This window comes from Scleropages formosus, chromosome 5 (genome assembly GCF_900964775.1).
Source record: "Scleropages formosus chromosome 5, fSclFor1.1, whole genome shotgun sequence".
Taxonomy (NCBI): domain Eukaryota; kingdom Metazoa; phylum Chordata; class Actinopteri; order Osteoglossiformes; family Osteoglossidae; genus Scleropages; species Scleropages formosus.
This window is the reverse complement of record NC_041810.1, coordinates 13008029-13024001: the sequence shown is the minus strand read 5'-3', so window position 1 is coordinate 13024001 and position 15973 is coordinate 13008029. Positions and strand designations below refer to the sequence as shown.

The 15973-nt window shown below is 47.0% G+C and overlaps 1 protein-coding gene across 2 annotated transcripts in view; it reads left to right on the top strand.

The window, feature by feature from the left end:
* The window catches only part of LOC108938785 (DENN domain-containing protein 4C-like), a 36367-nt gene extending 23252 nt beyond the window's left edge, over positions 1 to 13115 (top strand). Inside the window, exons 14-33 of one of the 2 annotated variants that reach the window (XM_018759691.2) lie at positions 21 to 166; positions 372 to 410; positions 547 to 677; positions 1468 to 1600; positions 2386 to 2592; positions 2845 to 2973; positions 3163 to 3310; positions 5572 to 5721; positions 5868 to 5990; positions 6553 to 6666; positions 6791 to 7851; positions 7957 to 8137; positions 8299 to 8402; positions 8713 to 9065; positions 9799 to 9982; positions 10213 to 10461; positions 10542 to 10659; positions 10768 to 10921; positions 11013 to 11077; positions 12160 to 13115. In XM_018759691.2, the coding sequence (XP_018615207.1) occupies positions 21 to 166; positions 372 to 410; positions 547 to 677; positions 1468 to 1600; positions 2386 to 2592; positions 2845 to 2973; positions 3163 to 3310; positions 5572 to 5721; positions 5868 to 5990; positions 6553 to 6666; positions 6791 to 7851; positions 7957 to 8137; positions 8299 to 8402; positions 8713 to 9065; positions 9799 to 9982; positions 10213 to 10461; positions 10542 to 10659; positions 10768 to 10921; positions 11013 to 11077; positions 12160 to 12296 (3926 nt within the window). In that variant the 3' untranslated portion in view covers positions 12297 to 13115. Of the gene's footprint in view, positions 1 to 20; positions 167 to 371; positions 411 to 546; positions 678 to 1467; positions 1601 to 2385; positions 2593 to 2844; positions 2974 to 3162; positions 3311 to 5571; positions 5722 to 5867; positions 5991 to 6552; positions 6667 to 6790; positions 7852 to 7956; positions 8138 to 8298; positions 8403 to 8712; positions 9066 to 9798; positions 10022 to 10212; positions 10462 to 10541; positions 10660 to 10767; positions 10922 to 11012; positions 11078 to 12159 lie in introns of both variants that reach the window. The other variant, XM_018759688.2, reaches the window with a different exon arrangement.
* Positions 13116 to 15973: the final 2858 nt, after the last annotated feature.

Below are 15973 nucleotides of genomic sequence, written 5' to 3'. Positions count from 1 at the left end.
CTTCTGCATTTCTCTTGCAGGGTTCCTCAAGAGCAAGGATCGCGCTCACCAGAAATTCTACTCTCAGCTGACGAAAACACAGATGTTTATTCGCTTCGTTGAGGAGCGGACCTTTGTCAGTGACAAGGACACGGGTCTGGCCTTTTTCGACGACTGCCTCGAGAAGGTGACCTGCTGCTTTGGTGACCTGCTCTCGGACTATTTGCGCACCAGGCGTCTCTTCCAAGCCATGCTTTTTCGACAATGTCTGGGTTAAACTTTACCTGAGCTATTTTTTACATATATTTCACCAATGCAGAAAGATTCTCGTTACTGTTTGGAGGCTCACATAACCAGATATTACATTTTGATGTTTTTTTTGTTATTTCCAGCTCTTTCCATTAGATGAAGGACCAGACAGGGGAGCCAAGGTATAGTTCAACTGCTCAGGTTCACACTGCATTATCGAACAGCTGTTCTCGAACTTTCCTGAAGACATGCCCTCAAGGTCTGAGGCCACACCCACAATGCCCAGCCCACTGAGGCCACACTTCCTGTCGCACGCAGGCTGAGGGGGAGTGTGTGGAGGAGGCCAAGCTCATTGAGCTGGATGAGTCCCAGAGGAGCGAGCACACCGTGTTTGTCATGCCCCCGGAGGCCCCTGCCGAGGATGGTGCTCATCCCCCTGCCCTGTACAGGTATCTTAGCTGCCTCTTCCCCTGGCAGTTTGTTTGTGATGCCTGATGTGAAATCAAAGGCAGGGCATGAGTGATTTCAGCGGGATGACACACAATAACCCCTCTGTCTTTATTGAGCTTGTATTTGTCCATTTTGGGCAGGTTTTGTACAGCCTCTGGGAGAGGGAGCAGTTCATAATCTCTTATGAAAAATGTAGTAAAATACCAGTGTAACTGAGGTCTGATCCTTGGCTGATTCCCCGTTTCCTCCTGGAAACTTTGAGCACAATTGTGTAAACAGTGACTCATGTTCTCTTTTTTTATGATTTAATTTTATGATCAGCACTGGGTCAGGACAACACAGCAAAGTTACAAATATGCGTCCATACTTGAAACAAGAGCAAAAAGTTTCATTATTTCATAGGTGTGGTCATGTAGTTCTGTGTAATAGTTTTCAGAAGAGCACGGTGGCACAGCGAGTAGTGCTGCTGTCTCACAGTGCCTGGGTGGTAACACTACATAGTTACATTTACATTTATTCATTTAGCAGACGCTTCTGTCCAAAGTGACGTACATCTCAGCAAAAGTACAATTTATGCATTGGAGTTCATTGGAAGTCACTTTGGAGAAAAGCGTCTGCTAAGTGAATAAATGTAATGTAAATGTAAGAGCATCTTTGCAGAATTCCTTAAGTGTCATGTAGGTCAAATGTTTCAAGCAAGAGAAATTTAAACACCGTGGTCAGCCACATATTTAGAGGTAAACAGAAGACCTGAACTTCACGCTCTCCCACCTGTCTCTCTACTCTCAGGTATACGAACTTCCCTCACCTAAAGCTGGAGCTGTTTGACCAACCGCGGGAGGTGCGACCGCAGTTGGGCCTGAGGGCAAACGGACCCAGCCTATGCAACAGCCCCGCCCTTCTGGCTAAGAGGACCAAACAGGTGAGCTGTGCCGCACACTTTGGTGTCTGTGGCCTTAGCGACTCCCCCAATGCAGCAATCTGTTTGTTATACTCACTGCTTCTTAGTCCATCGCAGGGTGCTGGTCAGGGGTCTGGCAATTTTGAGATGAGCGGAGGAGCAGGGACAGGATGCTCAGGGATTGTCCTTGGGGGGGGGATGAGGGAACTGGTCCATTGGCAAATCAGTGGGCCTGTATTTTTTTAGAAGTTCATTGTTCACAATGGGACTCGGACCTGGGGCCTGGATGTTCTCATTGACAGAAACTTTTGGTCCGTGTGATGGTGAGACAGAAATACAGCAAGAATCAAACTGGTATGTTATATAAGGCAGTTGTTGCCAAACCCATAGTCTCCACGATGCTCTTGAGGGTCTCGGCACAGTGTCAAAAAGCACTCGTATCAGACGGAGCTGCAGTTTTAGCAGTCTTAGAGGAGCTCGCCCACGAAATGAGGCAGTTCCATGGTAGGCACTGAGGATACCTTTGATTTGCATCAGTCTTTTCCACATAGTTTCTTTTCATTTCATTTCATTAACTGCTTGAAAATCACTGTTTTGGTAGTTAATTCAGCTCCATTGTATGAATAAACACAGAATCGGAATGACCGGCCATTAACACTGCACATAGCGGCAGCTTGGGCAGCCCTGCTCTGAAGTTGATTAATCCTGTTTGTGTTTTTGGAGGGAGGAAGATGGGAGTGAATGGTGTCACCTAGTGGTCCAAAGGAGTTTTTAAGTTCAGCCCATGTGTACTTCCCCAACTCCAGGAGATGAAACTGGCCTTCAGGATGGCACGGCGCTGCCACTCGAACCCCCCACTGTGGGCGCGTTGCCTGTTCAGCCACTGCTACAGCCTGTGGTTCATCTGTCTGCCGGCCGGGGTGCGAATTGCCCCCTCTAAGCTGAGAGCCATGCAGCGGGCCCAGGCTGTGTTACGCAGGATGAGGAGCAGTGCAGTGGAAGTGCTGGATGAGGCAAGCCCCGCCCTGCCCAATTCTCCTTTTCATTGAGTTGCCCACGGTGCTTTTGTTCCTTGTACATTGTGATAACAAAAAGTTCTTACATCTGCAAAGCATTTGCACCCATAGAATGAGTTCTGTTTATACTCATCATTTTAATGGACAGTGTGGGGGGGCTACTGTCACTAGATTTATAGATGAAATGAGGGTTGTTTAGCGTTGTTGTCGTCCGAAGTTATCTGTATTTACTACATGCCCCCCCCCCAGGTATGCTACCGTGTGGTGATGCAGCTGTGCGGGGTGTGGGGCCTCCCTGTCATCGCTGTGCAGGCCATGGTGGAAATGAAGGAAGCAGGGGTGCGGCCCAATGCCATCACCTATGGGCACTACAACAAGGTATAAAGCAAAGCTCAACACTAACGGACAAAAGTTTACTGCAGTTCTTAAATATGCAAAATCATCTTTGAACCTTTTCTGATTGGCTAATGTGTGGACAGCTGGTAGCATAGTGGTTAGAACAGCTACCTTTAGACCCAAAAAGTCCCAGGTTTGTTTGCTTCATCATCTCCTTCCCCATCTCTGCAGGCCATCCTGGAGAGCTCCTGGTCCAGTCGAAACCGGAGCGGTTACTTCATGTGGACGAAACTGCGCAATGTGGTGCGGGGTGTGGCACAGTTCAAACAGGCCCGTCTGAGGGCGGCCCCTTTGGAAAGACCTTCGCTCACTTCCACAGGTTTGTTCTTCGGCTGAAGGACCTCATCAGACATTTACTCCTTTAGCTGATGCTTTTCTCCAAAGCGACTTACAGTGTTAAGCTGCTTGTAATTATTTACCCATTTATACAGCTGCGTAATTTTACCGGAGAAATTTTAGGTTAAATATTTTGCTCAAGGGTACTACAGCCAGAGGTGAAATTCAAACCCGTGACCTTTGGGTCCAAAGGCAGCAGGTCTAAACACTACAGTACCAGCTGTTCATTAGAGACTAGGACAGTGGAAACATTGTTCCAAACGTTGCACCCCAAAACAATGTTGTAATCCAAAACGCTACTGCCACCTAGTGGTCAGGTGGGAAACATCACCAGCCACCAGTCACATTTTACACACACACATCTGATATACATTAAAGAATACACATAAATACATTAAAGAAATACTAATGATGTAATGATAATAACAATAATAACAATAATACATCTAATTTCGTACAGTATAATAGAGAGGGAGGAGGAGAGAGACTCCGCGTGTGTAGGTATAAACATTAATGTTCGCTTTTCCAATGTTGGTGTTTCCCCTTTTTCCGATGGCTTTTTTATTTCCACTTTAGTTTCAGTTGTGATCGTGATTGTTTTCCTTTTCTTTGAAGCATCACCATCACCTGCATCACATTTATGCTCTGGTGCCATGGTTAAGAGGACAAAAAGAAAAATTACAGCCAAATACAGTGAAACATGAGACACTGTTAACAGCAACGTGGTACAGGTCATACTGAGCGGGCAGGAGACTGAGGAAGGTTTGTCAGGGTGTGTGTGGATCCAATCGCGGGATCTTTATTGTTGCTACACAGGGGAGCAGGTGAGATTCGTGGTCGGGGACAGGTGTGGGTCGGTCAATGCACAAACGTAGGTCTTGGGGAGAATTCGATGTCGTAGTCGAGGAGGCAATGCGTGTGTCGGGAGTGGAAACGAGGGATTGAGGAGAACGAGGGACTAGGAAGCACAGGTAGGTTGCTGTGGGTTCACTCGTGCTGGAGAGAGATTTCTTAAACGAGATTTCGCAACCAGGGTGTGCAGGTGCGGCTTCTTTATATCCCGCTGCTCTGATTTCGGGCAGGTGTGGCTGTTTGGGGCGAGGTTGTGGGCATGGCAACCCAACTGAAAAGAAGGAAGTCTTTGTCCTACCTCAGGCTCACGTGCTCCGCCCACGAGCCGATGAATTGCTGTAGATGTGCGATGTTTTGATGCGCGTTGCAAAGTAGCGTCAGTTTGTTATTACAAATCATTGTATGTAACTCAGATTTGTAATATAGCAGGCTTTACTTTTGTTTGTAACTATGGGTTGTATGTAAGTCGAATGTTCGTAACCCGGGAACTGACTTTACTTTTGATTTTGGACTTTGGATAGTGTGTGGGAAGCAGCCAAAGGTGGAGGAGCATAGCAGGCTAGATGGGCTGTAGTGAGTGATCAGGTCTTTCAGGTATCAGAGGGGAGATCTGTTGATGGTCTTGAAGGCTGTAACCAGAGTCTCGAACTTGATGCGAACAGCTGTAGGAAGCCAGTGGTGAGATAAGAAGGGGGACACATGGAAACGCTTCGGAAGGTCAAACACAAGTCATGCAGTGTCATTCTGTATCACCTGGAGATGTTTGATGGCAGAGGCTGGGAGACCAGACAGAAGAGAGTTGCGGTAGTCCAGTTGGGACATCACCATGGCCTGTGTGGAACACTTTTTGGGATAAGAGCGGATCCTGAGGATGTTGTGAAGGACCAGGTTATGGCATCAATGTGTTGGGAGGAGGAGAGATGTGAGATGATCGTTACTCTTGTTAAGCAGTTCAAATTAGCAAGTCACAGCTTGTCTGACACCACTATGTTGCTGGTTCACATCCCTCAAGCAGCTCCTACAGAAGTGACATTTAAATAGCAAATACATAGATAATCATAGCAGATGGTGTTGGGCCCATTTATGTAGCTGTCAGGGGAGAAGTGGCTCTGAAAGAGATGGGATTGAGACTCTTCTTATATGCTGAACTCAAACCAAATGCTAGGTTTATTTTATTCAGTCAGTTATGAATCAGAAAAATTGTGTTCTAAATGAAAATAATCATAACTCATGTCAAAGATCATTAGTACTCATGAAAGCCATCTTTCTATGTGACAGAAAGGAATGTTCCTCAGTTCCTACTGTAACACCATCCACTTGCTGCTGCTGGTTCATACATTTGGATTAGACTTAGTTCAGTGAGGTGATTCATTGCTGCTCTGATCTTCACAGAGGTGAGAGTGGGTGGGGCAACGAGCAGTGACGGAGACCACATCAGTCATGGCAGTGCGGACAGCTCCAGCGACGTCAACGGCGATGATCACGCACTCTTTGCTCACCACCTCGTAGTGGGCGAATCCTCGGACCTTTGCTGCTCTGCAGGTGCCATTGTGCCCTGACCCCACCTGTCCTGCTCTAGCTCCACCCTCTTAGGCGAACCTCACACAGGCCCACACACACTGGGGACACTTATCCATAAGTGAGCAGTACAGTGTCCAGGTTTCAGCTTCTGTGCTGCTCTCTTGAAGGTGGTGAGTCAGACACGGGCTATGGGTTGAAGGATGATCTTCACCGGGATGCACCAGACAGCCCAGAAACGCTACCTCTGTCAGTCTCGGAGCAACCCAGCGAGACCACAGCACAGCTGAACGGTAAAGAACTAAATGCTCAAGTGCTGAATCAGTTTCCTTGTGCTATAATCCCATTTAATTTGTTTAAACCCAGCTGAGGAACCGAGTTTTGCTGAACACTAACAGTGTCTTTTTTTTAATTCTCTGTTAGTCACTAAGCAGATTTTTTTTCAGCCTTTTTATGTCCACATTTCACCCCGGTATGAAGCAAAACATCAGTGTAAAGAACTGTAGTGCTACTTTCCAGCCTCATCCATCTTAAAGTGCATCCCCCCCCCCATCAAGGGGACGCAGTAGGATCCAAGGGAATCGACACTTCGTTACTGGAATGCAGACACACGCTAGACAGTCAGTTCACGCACTGCAAATTCCATCCTTGGGCACTCTGTTCTGCTCATGCTCATTCGACAACATGCTATTGTGCCCCACCCACAAGACAGTTCTTCATCCTGCACAGTTACAGCAGGTCTAGAGAGGATCACCATGGAGCGACTTGGCCAGGCCATGTACAGTAGAGAGCTCCTCAGGTGTCTGTTAAATCTATAACTTCTTTTTTTTTTAATGTCTTGGCCATGACCCCCAGGAGAAGGCACTTTGGATGGAGCATCAAACACTAAAGACACTCTGACCTCAGGGCCCAGAATTGTGAAACAGCCCATGGGGGTCCTCGATGCCAGGAGGGAGAGAAGCTCCTCCCGTGAGTCTTCAATTCTGCTTTGGTCAAATTTATTTTCCAAGCGCATCACCGGGGGGTGCCCCAGGGACCCCCATTGCAATTGTCTGTTCCTAGTTCTTACTGCTGTCCTTCACTTTTACTTGAGGAGGCACTCCCGAGAAGTTGTTCACCTCATTGGACAAGAGTTCAGGCATGGTCCTGCTGGAGGAGTGTGTGGCCACGGACAAGGGTGGAGCTGGGGAGGCGGGGCCCCATCAGAAGAAGCAGCATAAGTCACAGCAGAAGGCCTTCTCCGAGCGCAGCTGCAGCTTCAGCGCAGAGTCTCATACCGGCGTGCTAAGGAAGGGCAGTCTGGAGCTCAATGTGGACCAGATGGCTGTCAGCCTGGGAGCTGATGCCAAGATCCTGACTGCTGCTTTCTCTGGAGGCAAGACTCCGCCCCCGACCAGCACAGCTGCCTCCTCCTCCAAGGAAGATAGCCCACGTAGCTCGCAAAATAAAGATGGTGATGCAGCTCAGGAGACTGGAGGGGTGAAAGGTGGGCTACGGGTCCAGGAAGCTGATGCTGAGAGCACGGGGAGTAACAGGTCCTACTCCAGAGCAGCAGTGAGGGAGGACGTGGAGACTGGCGCTGATCCCCTGTCACTGCTGGCTTTCGCAAGCACAAATGTCATCTCAGACCAGAGCAAAGGGTCCCGTCCCACCCCACCAGAGGTGTCTCGTAAGCTGGCCGATGAGATTGAAATGTACATGAACTTGACGTGCCCGCTCACCAAGTCTTCTAGCGTGGACCTCCAGAGGGGGGCACCAAAGGACTCCAAGGAGGCAGTGATGACAGTGGATTCAGGACCAAGGAAAGCCCTGGAGCGAAGGTCCAGTCTGCCCACGGATCCAGTGAAGGTCCCTGAAGGAGCGGGCGAAACCCCAAGACGCGGTCAGGCTGTTGCCCGTTCCAAGACGTTTGCCGTGAAGTCAAGGAATGCGGCGGGTCAGAACCCGCGAATGTCTTCATTGACTGCGCTGGTCCGGTCCTCGCAGAGCGGCTCTCTGGGTTCTGTCATCAACTCGATCTCTGGCATCAAGATGGACAACCTGCTCTCAGGGCCCAAGATGGATGTACTGAAGTCTAGCGTGAAGCAGGCGGCCACCGTAGCCAGCAAAGTGTGGGGGGCGGTGGCCTCAGCCTACGCCTACTCTGATGATGAGGTAGGTAGGCTGTCCTCTGGGTCCTTACGGGGGGAGTATGGTACAGCTATTTTGCCAGTCTATCAGTGGCTCTGTGCATGGGACCGAGATGGTGCCTCTTCCCAGGACGAGCTGGAGCGGACGAGAGGCAACGAGAGCTTCCCGGTCCGGCTGGAAGAGCAGCTGCTAGGAGGAGATGGAGCCGTTTTGAGCCTGGCGTCCAATGGGCTGAACCAGAGCCGCAGTAGCCTGGCCAGTAGCAGCAGTAGCAACAACAGCGACGTGGGCAGAACTCCACCAACAGCTGGTGAGCCCAGCAGAGCGTGATTCACCACTTCAACCTATTTAGTGGTAGTTTTACTGTCTACAGTGTCTACTTCCCGAGTGCTTTGATACTAACGGCACCATTCCCATCTGCTGTCCTTTCCTTCTCCTCACTTGATTCGGTTTTTTCCTCCCTCTATACAGCCATGACTCCTGGGAGGCTGGGGAGGCATCCCGAATCGGAGAGATCAGAGCAGTCTTCTCTGCACACGAGCTGCTCTAGCATCAACCAGAGCTGTGCCCTGGAGGTGAGAGCTGTGCCCATGTGACGACCACCTTGTTCTTATCCACATCTCAGGGCTGTAATTCCGCAAATGTGAAAAGTACCTTTCGGTTAACCCCCAGTTTGCATCTGACTAGGTGGAAAGTTTCTGTATCTGCTTCTTGGGGTCTAAGATTTACCCCTTTTTTTTTTTTTACCTTCCATAAACAGCCAAGTGCAATGTGAGTGCACGTGTCTTCCCTTTCCTCACTGGGATGAGGTGTGGTGAGTCAGGTACTGCTGCTGCTTCTTCGCAGGTCCTCTTGTCCAACTCAGTAAGCGCTGCCTCTCTTTAGGTGCTGATGTCCAGCTGCTCTCGGTGCCTGTCCTGTGAGGCTCTGGTCTATGACGAGGAGGTCATGGCTGGTTGGACGGCTGATGACTCCAACCTCAACACCACTTGCCCTTTCTGTAAGAACGCCTTCCTCCCTCTACTGAGGGTGGAGTTCCGAGATTTGCGGGGCAGCTTCTTTCTGAAGCCCAGCACATCAGGGGACAGTATCCATAGCAACAGCATCCCAGTGACCCTGGGGAAAGTGCAGCTGAAGGGTGCAGCACACGCATCATCCACAGACCTCATCCACTTCCCAGAGTCCCCAGTAGAAGGTTCTCGAGATGCCCCAGATGCCCAGGCAAACAAACAGAAGAGGTGAGGGATGTTGAGGATATCACAGCTTTAGCAGGTGGTGTAAGGATCTGGAACTGTGGCCAGATTAAAGGTTCAAGTACAGCGAAGCTCTGTGAAAATGCAGATGTGGATGTAACGCGATTAGTCCTTTTTTCCTGCTTGCCTGTCTTGTGACTGACCATTTGGTGCTTTCTCAGTTCATTGTATGGCCAGTTGGGTACAGTGTTCTGTGTTTTTTGTGACTGCCATATTTTTTCCTGACCAAGGCTACATCACTGATTTGATTTTAAATTTTTGGTACAAGATTAGCGTAAAGAGTAACACATAATACATTAATATATTAGTTTATCCATGGATAAATGGGCTCTCAAATGGGAGTCTTTTACTAGTCAAGAAAAATGGAACTGATCTGGCTAGAGATGTCAGTATCAGTAAGTCTACTCTGTTAGTGTTACATTTATCGCGTGCATTTATTTTGTTATAATCAGTTAATTTTCTACACATAATAGATGAAAACAAATAAATGAAAACAGAAACTGGAAAACTGACAACCTTATAATAATGCAAGCCAGCAATTTAAGTGATGAAATTGTTTGGGGTTTTTTTTGCATTATGGCAGGATTTCACTGTAGTTTTCATCAAGATTATTGCATGAAACTGTTTAAACTGTCAGCTGTGCAGAAATGCATGTCAGTGGCCATGACAACAAGTGAAAATGGGAACAGCGCTCCATCCTGACAATTTCTTCTTGCAGCTCAGTGCTGGAACTGGTGCAGTCAGACCCCCTGGGGCTCATGGAGAGGCAGGCTGGGAAACGAGGTGCCTCTCTAACCCGCAGCAACAGTGCAGGTGGGTCTCTACGGAGCCTCGAATTTGCACAGCAGCCCTCCCATGGTGTGTCGACCACCAGCCTGCCCAGCAGCCTACAGGAGGCCTCAGTGAGTGTGGAAGCTCCCTCCCAGTTTCACTCAGTTCAAGTAATTACCATGTTCTTCTTTTCAGATATTGACTTCTTCACTGTGGAACTATTCCTGCTGTTGATGAATGCGTTGCCTTAGGCCGTTCCGCTCTGTGTTTTGAGTCTGGCTCCTCTCTCACCTGCTTATGGTGTTGATGAAGAAGCACACCACATGTAGAGACAAATAATTATGTATGTGCGCCTTCCCAGGATTCTGTGGGGAAGAACAGGGCCAACCCACAGCCCATTTCTGTGCCCTTCCTGAGCCCCCTAGTGCTGCGCAAGGAGCTGGAGTCCCTCTTGGAGAATGAGGGAGACCAGGTCATCCACACACACAAGTTTCTGAGCCAGCACCCCATCATCTTCTGGAACCTGGTGTGGTACTTCCGTCGACTGGATCTGCCCAGCTACCTGCCTGGCCTCATCCTCACGTCCGAGCACTGCAACAACGGGGTGCAGGTTTGTGCTTCGCCCCCATCGGCCATGCCTTGCATAACGAATGTGTCCTCGTACTCATACTGCTGACATTTTCCCCGTAGCTCCCGCTGACCTCCTTGTCCCAGGATAGCAAGCAGGTTTATGTGCAGCTGCTGTGGGATAACATCAACCTGCACCGGGAGCCCGGCGAGCCGCTCTACCAGCTCTGGAGGAACCTACGTGAGTGTGAGGCTCTACACATCAGCACAGAAGGGGGCCATTTGTGTGAGCCTCTGCCCCCATGAACAATATGGCTGATCATCCAGTGTATGATGGTATGGTCCACAGGCGAGAAGAAGGGGCTTCTGGCCCCTACTGACCACCAGGAGACCAGAACCCTGCTCAACAGCATTATCCGGAGCATCCAGACCAATGATCTCTATGGCCCTATCAGCCTGCTCCTCCGCGAGATCAAGAAACATCCTGATGTGAAACGTCAAAGGTGAGGCTGGATGCAGTGTCACCTGGTGGCACCGACTCCCCTTGTTTTGGCAGGCAGGAAGAATGTGACAATTTCTTGCGTGTCTTCTCAGGAGTATCTACAGGGAGGTCCTGTTCCTGTCACTTGTGGCATTGGGAAGGGAGAACATTGATATTGGTGAGTGGCAGGCAGCCTGTTCTGTGGTGTCGAGAGTCAACAGAATGTAAAAAGCCATTGAATTCACATCTTTGACATTGAATGTCAAAATGCAGGGTATTTAAAGAGCAAACAAGCAAGAATCTAATGTAACTCCTGTACATGTGGGATCATGCTGTGTGCACATTTTGTTTCTAAGACATCCTCACTTTTGTATTTACTAATGCTAACAGAGGGGTTTGATTTTGTAGGGACTTTTTAAATCTGTTGACTCTGGCACAAGTGTTGTACTTTGTGTAATGCAATAAAAACACAATAAAAATGTAAGTAGAATAGAGGCCAATTTTATTAGGGGAAAACAATGAATACACAGTGAAAGGTATTTGACATGCATTACCTTAAAATATCAACTGAAGAAGAAAAAAAAGAAGGCAGTGGTGAGTCTTGAAGCCAGGCAGTACTACTGCCACCTCTGGCAGCACCTGCAATTCCCACTATACCACAGCAGCTCCACACTACAGCTTCAGCTTTCTACCATTTCTCATCGCCACTAGTACCACTGATTGATACAACCCCACCACTGTCTGTAGGTCTCATATACTCCAAATATTAAGGTTAACATCCCTAAATTGTAAGTTGCTTTTACAATGTTAGTCTGCCTACAAATATTTACCCATTTATACAGCTAGATAATGTTACCGGAGCAATTGTGGGGTAGGTACCTTGCTCTGGAGTACTGCAGCCGGATTGGGGGGATAGAGCTTGTGGGTCCAGGGACTGTGGCTCTAACCACTATGCTACCAACTGGGCCCCAGTTTAGGGAAGTTAACCTTACCAGTTGTCCCCTTTATGCACAACTTTCTCCAGTCACTATTTTCATTTTACTATCCTTACTATACCTACCAATTATTGCAAACTTTGTCCACTTTTAAATGTGATAGCATTTATCATCAACCCTCTGATTTGTACTGCTGCTAAAACTGATTTTGGATTCAACTACAAACATACTGTCATTCCCAACTGTGTTTGTAACATGAGGAAACGGGACACTTACTGTGTGTGTTTCGTTGCCGTTGACCATCCGTGACACTCTTCCTGCTCAGAGGCCTTCGACAGAGAGTACCAGGAAGCCTTCAAGGAGCTGAGTCCAGAACAGCTCAAAGCTCTGTCCCAGATTGACCGGCCACCGAGCAGCAGCATCCAGTGGTGCCTCAAAACCTTCGGAGCCCCTGTGATCTGACCACATGTGGTAGCTTCTACCGACTGAGGCAACTACGTACCAAAGGGGGTTCTGGAAACACAGTTTTCACACTTTTTTTTAAAAAATTCATGGTACATTACTACTCACATACTCATTATTTGTCTTCACTTTCAATTGCAGGACTTGCCATCACACATTTGTAAACCAAACACCTCAACTATATTGCTTTATCTTAATCTATAGTGATCATTTCCTACCTTTTTTGCCCCAAACTGCCAGGAAGTGAAAGACTAAGAATCCTTTGTGGAAACTTTTATCACTGTACATAAGCCTACTTTCAAAGTTTATTCTATATATGTGTATATGTATAATTTAAAAATCTGTACACATTTTTACTGATATTTGCTGGGTGTAGGTCCGTAGTGTAGCTCCAAGGCTCTTGCTGGACTATATTTAAACACAATAACAGGACACACACACTTTGGGCCACAATGTCACCTCCATACATGTCAAAGCCATCACCCCACATCCTCCTTGTCTAAAAGGACGAGACTGAATACATTTTTGGCACAAGTGTCAAGATTTTGAAATATTAAACAAATGTGTCTAGAAGTGCAAATGACTCATGACCTTACTTCAGAATCAGACATTTGTGAATTCAGCACTCAGTGACTGGTGAAGTGCTGAGTGCCCACCACACACAGCACAACCCAAGAGTGGCTCAGGATAAAGTTCCTTAGCAGTTAGCCATTTGCCGAGGGTTCTGGACCCTGTTGTTGTCACCATTATGGAGGTACATTTACATTTATTCACTTAGATGCTTTTCTCCAAAACGACTTACAATAGATACTATGTAGTGTTACCAGCCCACACACCTTATTCACCAAGGTGACTTACACTGCTAGATACACTACTTACAATGGGTCACTCATCCATACATCAGTGAAACACACTATGGGGAAGCAGAACAGCATGTCTTTGGACTGTGGGAGGAAACCGGAGCACCCGGAGGAAACCCACGCAGATGGGGAGAACATGCAAATTCCACACAGACTGAGTGGGGATCAAACCCATGTTCTCTCGCACCACCCAGGTGCTGTGAAACAGCAGCACTACTTGCTGTGCCACCATGCCAACAGTCTGAGCTCCCATACAAAAGACAGGTTCACTTGATTCCTCCCCACAGTCGATATTCAGATAAAGTTTTATGCAGCTGCTCGTGTGAGGTACACTGGTAGTAACTAACTGTACTTTAGAATCGCATGTTTGAATCCAAGTCTCCACGGCTCCCACACAGCTGACCAAGGTGTAGCACTTAAATTTTAATATCCTTTCTACTCCTCCTGTACCAAAAGCAATTTTTATTAAATGTTAAACTCTGCAAGACTTGGGTGTTATTTACCAATACTTTATGTACCATAAATACTATATTCAATATATCAAACTGCAACTTTCACTGTCATAATCTGTAGTGTACAAAAGTGTGACCTGAAACCACAGCAATTGATCTTACATTTTTTTCTAAACCTGTTCAGTTGAACTGCAAAATGTGTATAAGACAACCTAAGATATTTTGTAATGATTGATTTTGACAAATGACATTGTATATTTGTGACATGTACAGTTTGACCACCTTTTCAGAAATCGTTAATATAACTTTTATTGTCTTGTGGAAATGTGAATTTCTCTACAGATTTTCACTGAAATGTCCCAATTTTTTGGTTGCCCTGTAATTTTACACTGCATAGTTTTGAAAGTAGAAATGGATAAAGTCCATGAGTAAATATTTGTACACTTTCTTTGATTTTGTGGACTAGTAGCATTTCTTATTATGGTATCAGTCATGGTGCTGCATTCCTAGCAAGCGCCTCATTCACGTGTCTCTAAGGTTCTTCCGATTAGAAAGAGACAGGAACTACTAGATTCATCCACCACAAGTCCTTTAGCAGCTCAACCACTTCAGTCTACTCATGACAGTTTGCTCTTTTACACAGACCGACATCTCTCTCCCAGTTACTTCCAGAATGTGTTGCCTGTATCTTCCCAGTTTAACACGCCACAGCTCAAACAAAGTCGAGCAGGTCTATTACTTCAGACAAGAGCTCCTAATATCCCTTGGTCTTTAAAATACTCAAAAATTTCACTGCAATGTGCTCCCCACTGTTGGCATGTTCCTATACTTCAACAGGACAAACAACTAACCAACCAAAGTTAAATTACACACCAATGCACTGCAAGCAAATAGAGAAAACACTCAACAGCTGATTCTGGTGCGTGTAGAGCAGTGGAACATGGGGTGACCTTCCTTCATCCTCTTGGCCAGCAGCTTGGCATACTGGGAAACTGCCTCCTTGTTCTTCAGAGCACGCTATGCTGGCACTTGTGCTGCAGGACACGGAGGGGTCACCAGACACTGGATCGTGGGAGCCTTGGTCCTGGGTTTCTTGCCTTGAGGATGGACAGTACTTTACCTTTAGGTCTGCAACTATCAATTATTTTAATAATCAAGTACTCTACTCATTTACCTGTTGATTAATCAAGTAATCAGACAAGAAAAATACTTTTGTTTTATAAAACAGCAATAGAACATTATGGCAAGTCTGTTAAAAATAAATTTGTTTCATGTTATAAAAATCAACATGTTAACTTTCTGTGATATTTAAATACAAAAATGAAAACTAAACTTATTAAGCCATTAAGGGCCATATTACTGTGGGTTCTAATGAAACCTAAGGCATGAGCCCGTCCAAACCACTCGCCCCATACGGGACATGGGGAACCAGAACTAACCCGGCACACAGGGCGTAAGGCCGGAGGGGTAGGGGACACACCCAGGACGGGACACCAGTCCGCCGTAAGGCACCCCAAGCGGGACTCGAACCCCAGACCCACCAGAGAGCAGGACTAGGACCAACCCACTGCGCCACCGCACCCCCTCTAAGGCATGAGTAAACTAAAATATATTTTAAAAAGTAGAAATAAAATATGCAAAACATTTTATTTATCATCTACTTCAAGTACAAATCATAATTTGTACTTAAATTTTACATAAAGAAACATACTTTATAAACAAAGTTTTGGAATGTGAGCCTTAACAGCAGCATCATCCGGTTTCCATGAACAATAACATGTTTCCACGCCAGTTTCTGGCAATTACAACTGGCAGACCAACGAAGGGTGCGTTGCTGCCAGTAACTGGGCTGGAGTGTTGAGCACAGATATTGGAAGTGCACACTCTCGAAAAAAACTATATTCATAACACATGATGACAGCATCACCTCTTGGCATAACAAGAATTATGCTTGTGGGACAGCAGCCAATAGACTAGTGGTTAGAGCCTCTCTGGACCCAAACTATAGGTCGCAGGTTTGAGCCTCACCTCCAGATTAACAAATCCTCAGAGCAGGACATCGTTTCTGCCCTATTTATTACTTTGCCCTGAATCTTGCCTATGGATCCACGTTCCACTCACATGTGCCACTGTGGAATCGGATACATCAATCAAAGGATTTCATGTGACGTCACTGACTGTGACGTCAGTCTGGAGCTCCTAAACTCCTCAGAAACCGGTCAGACTCAAGACAGGAGTCCTCTACTTGGTAAGCTTCGCCAGTGAGTATGTTCACACTGCAGACCGGGGTCAAACCACAGGCACCAGGGCACCTACAACCCCGGGGAGACCCTCACAAATCCTGCTAAGAAGTGTTTTAAACGCC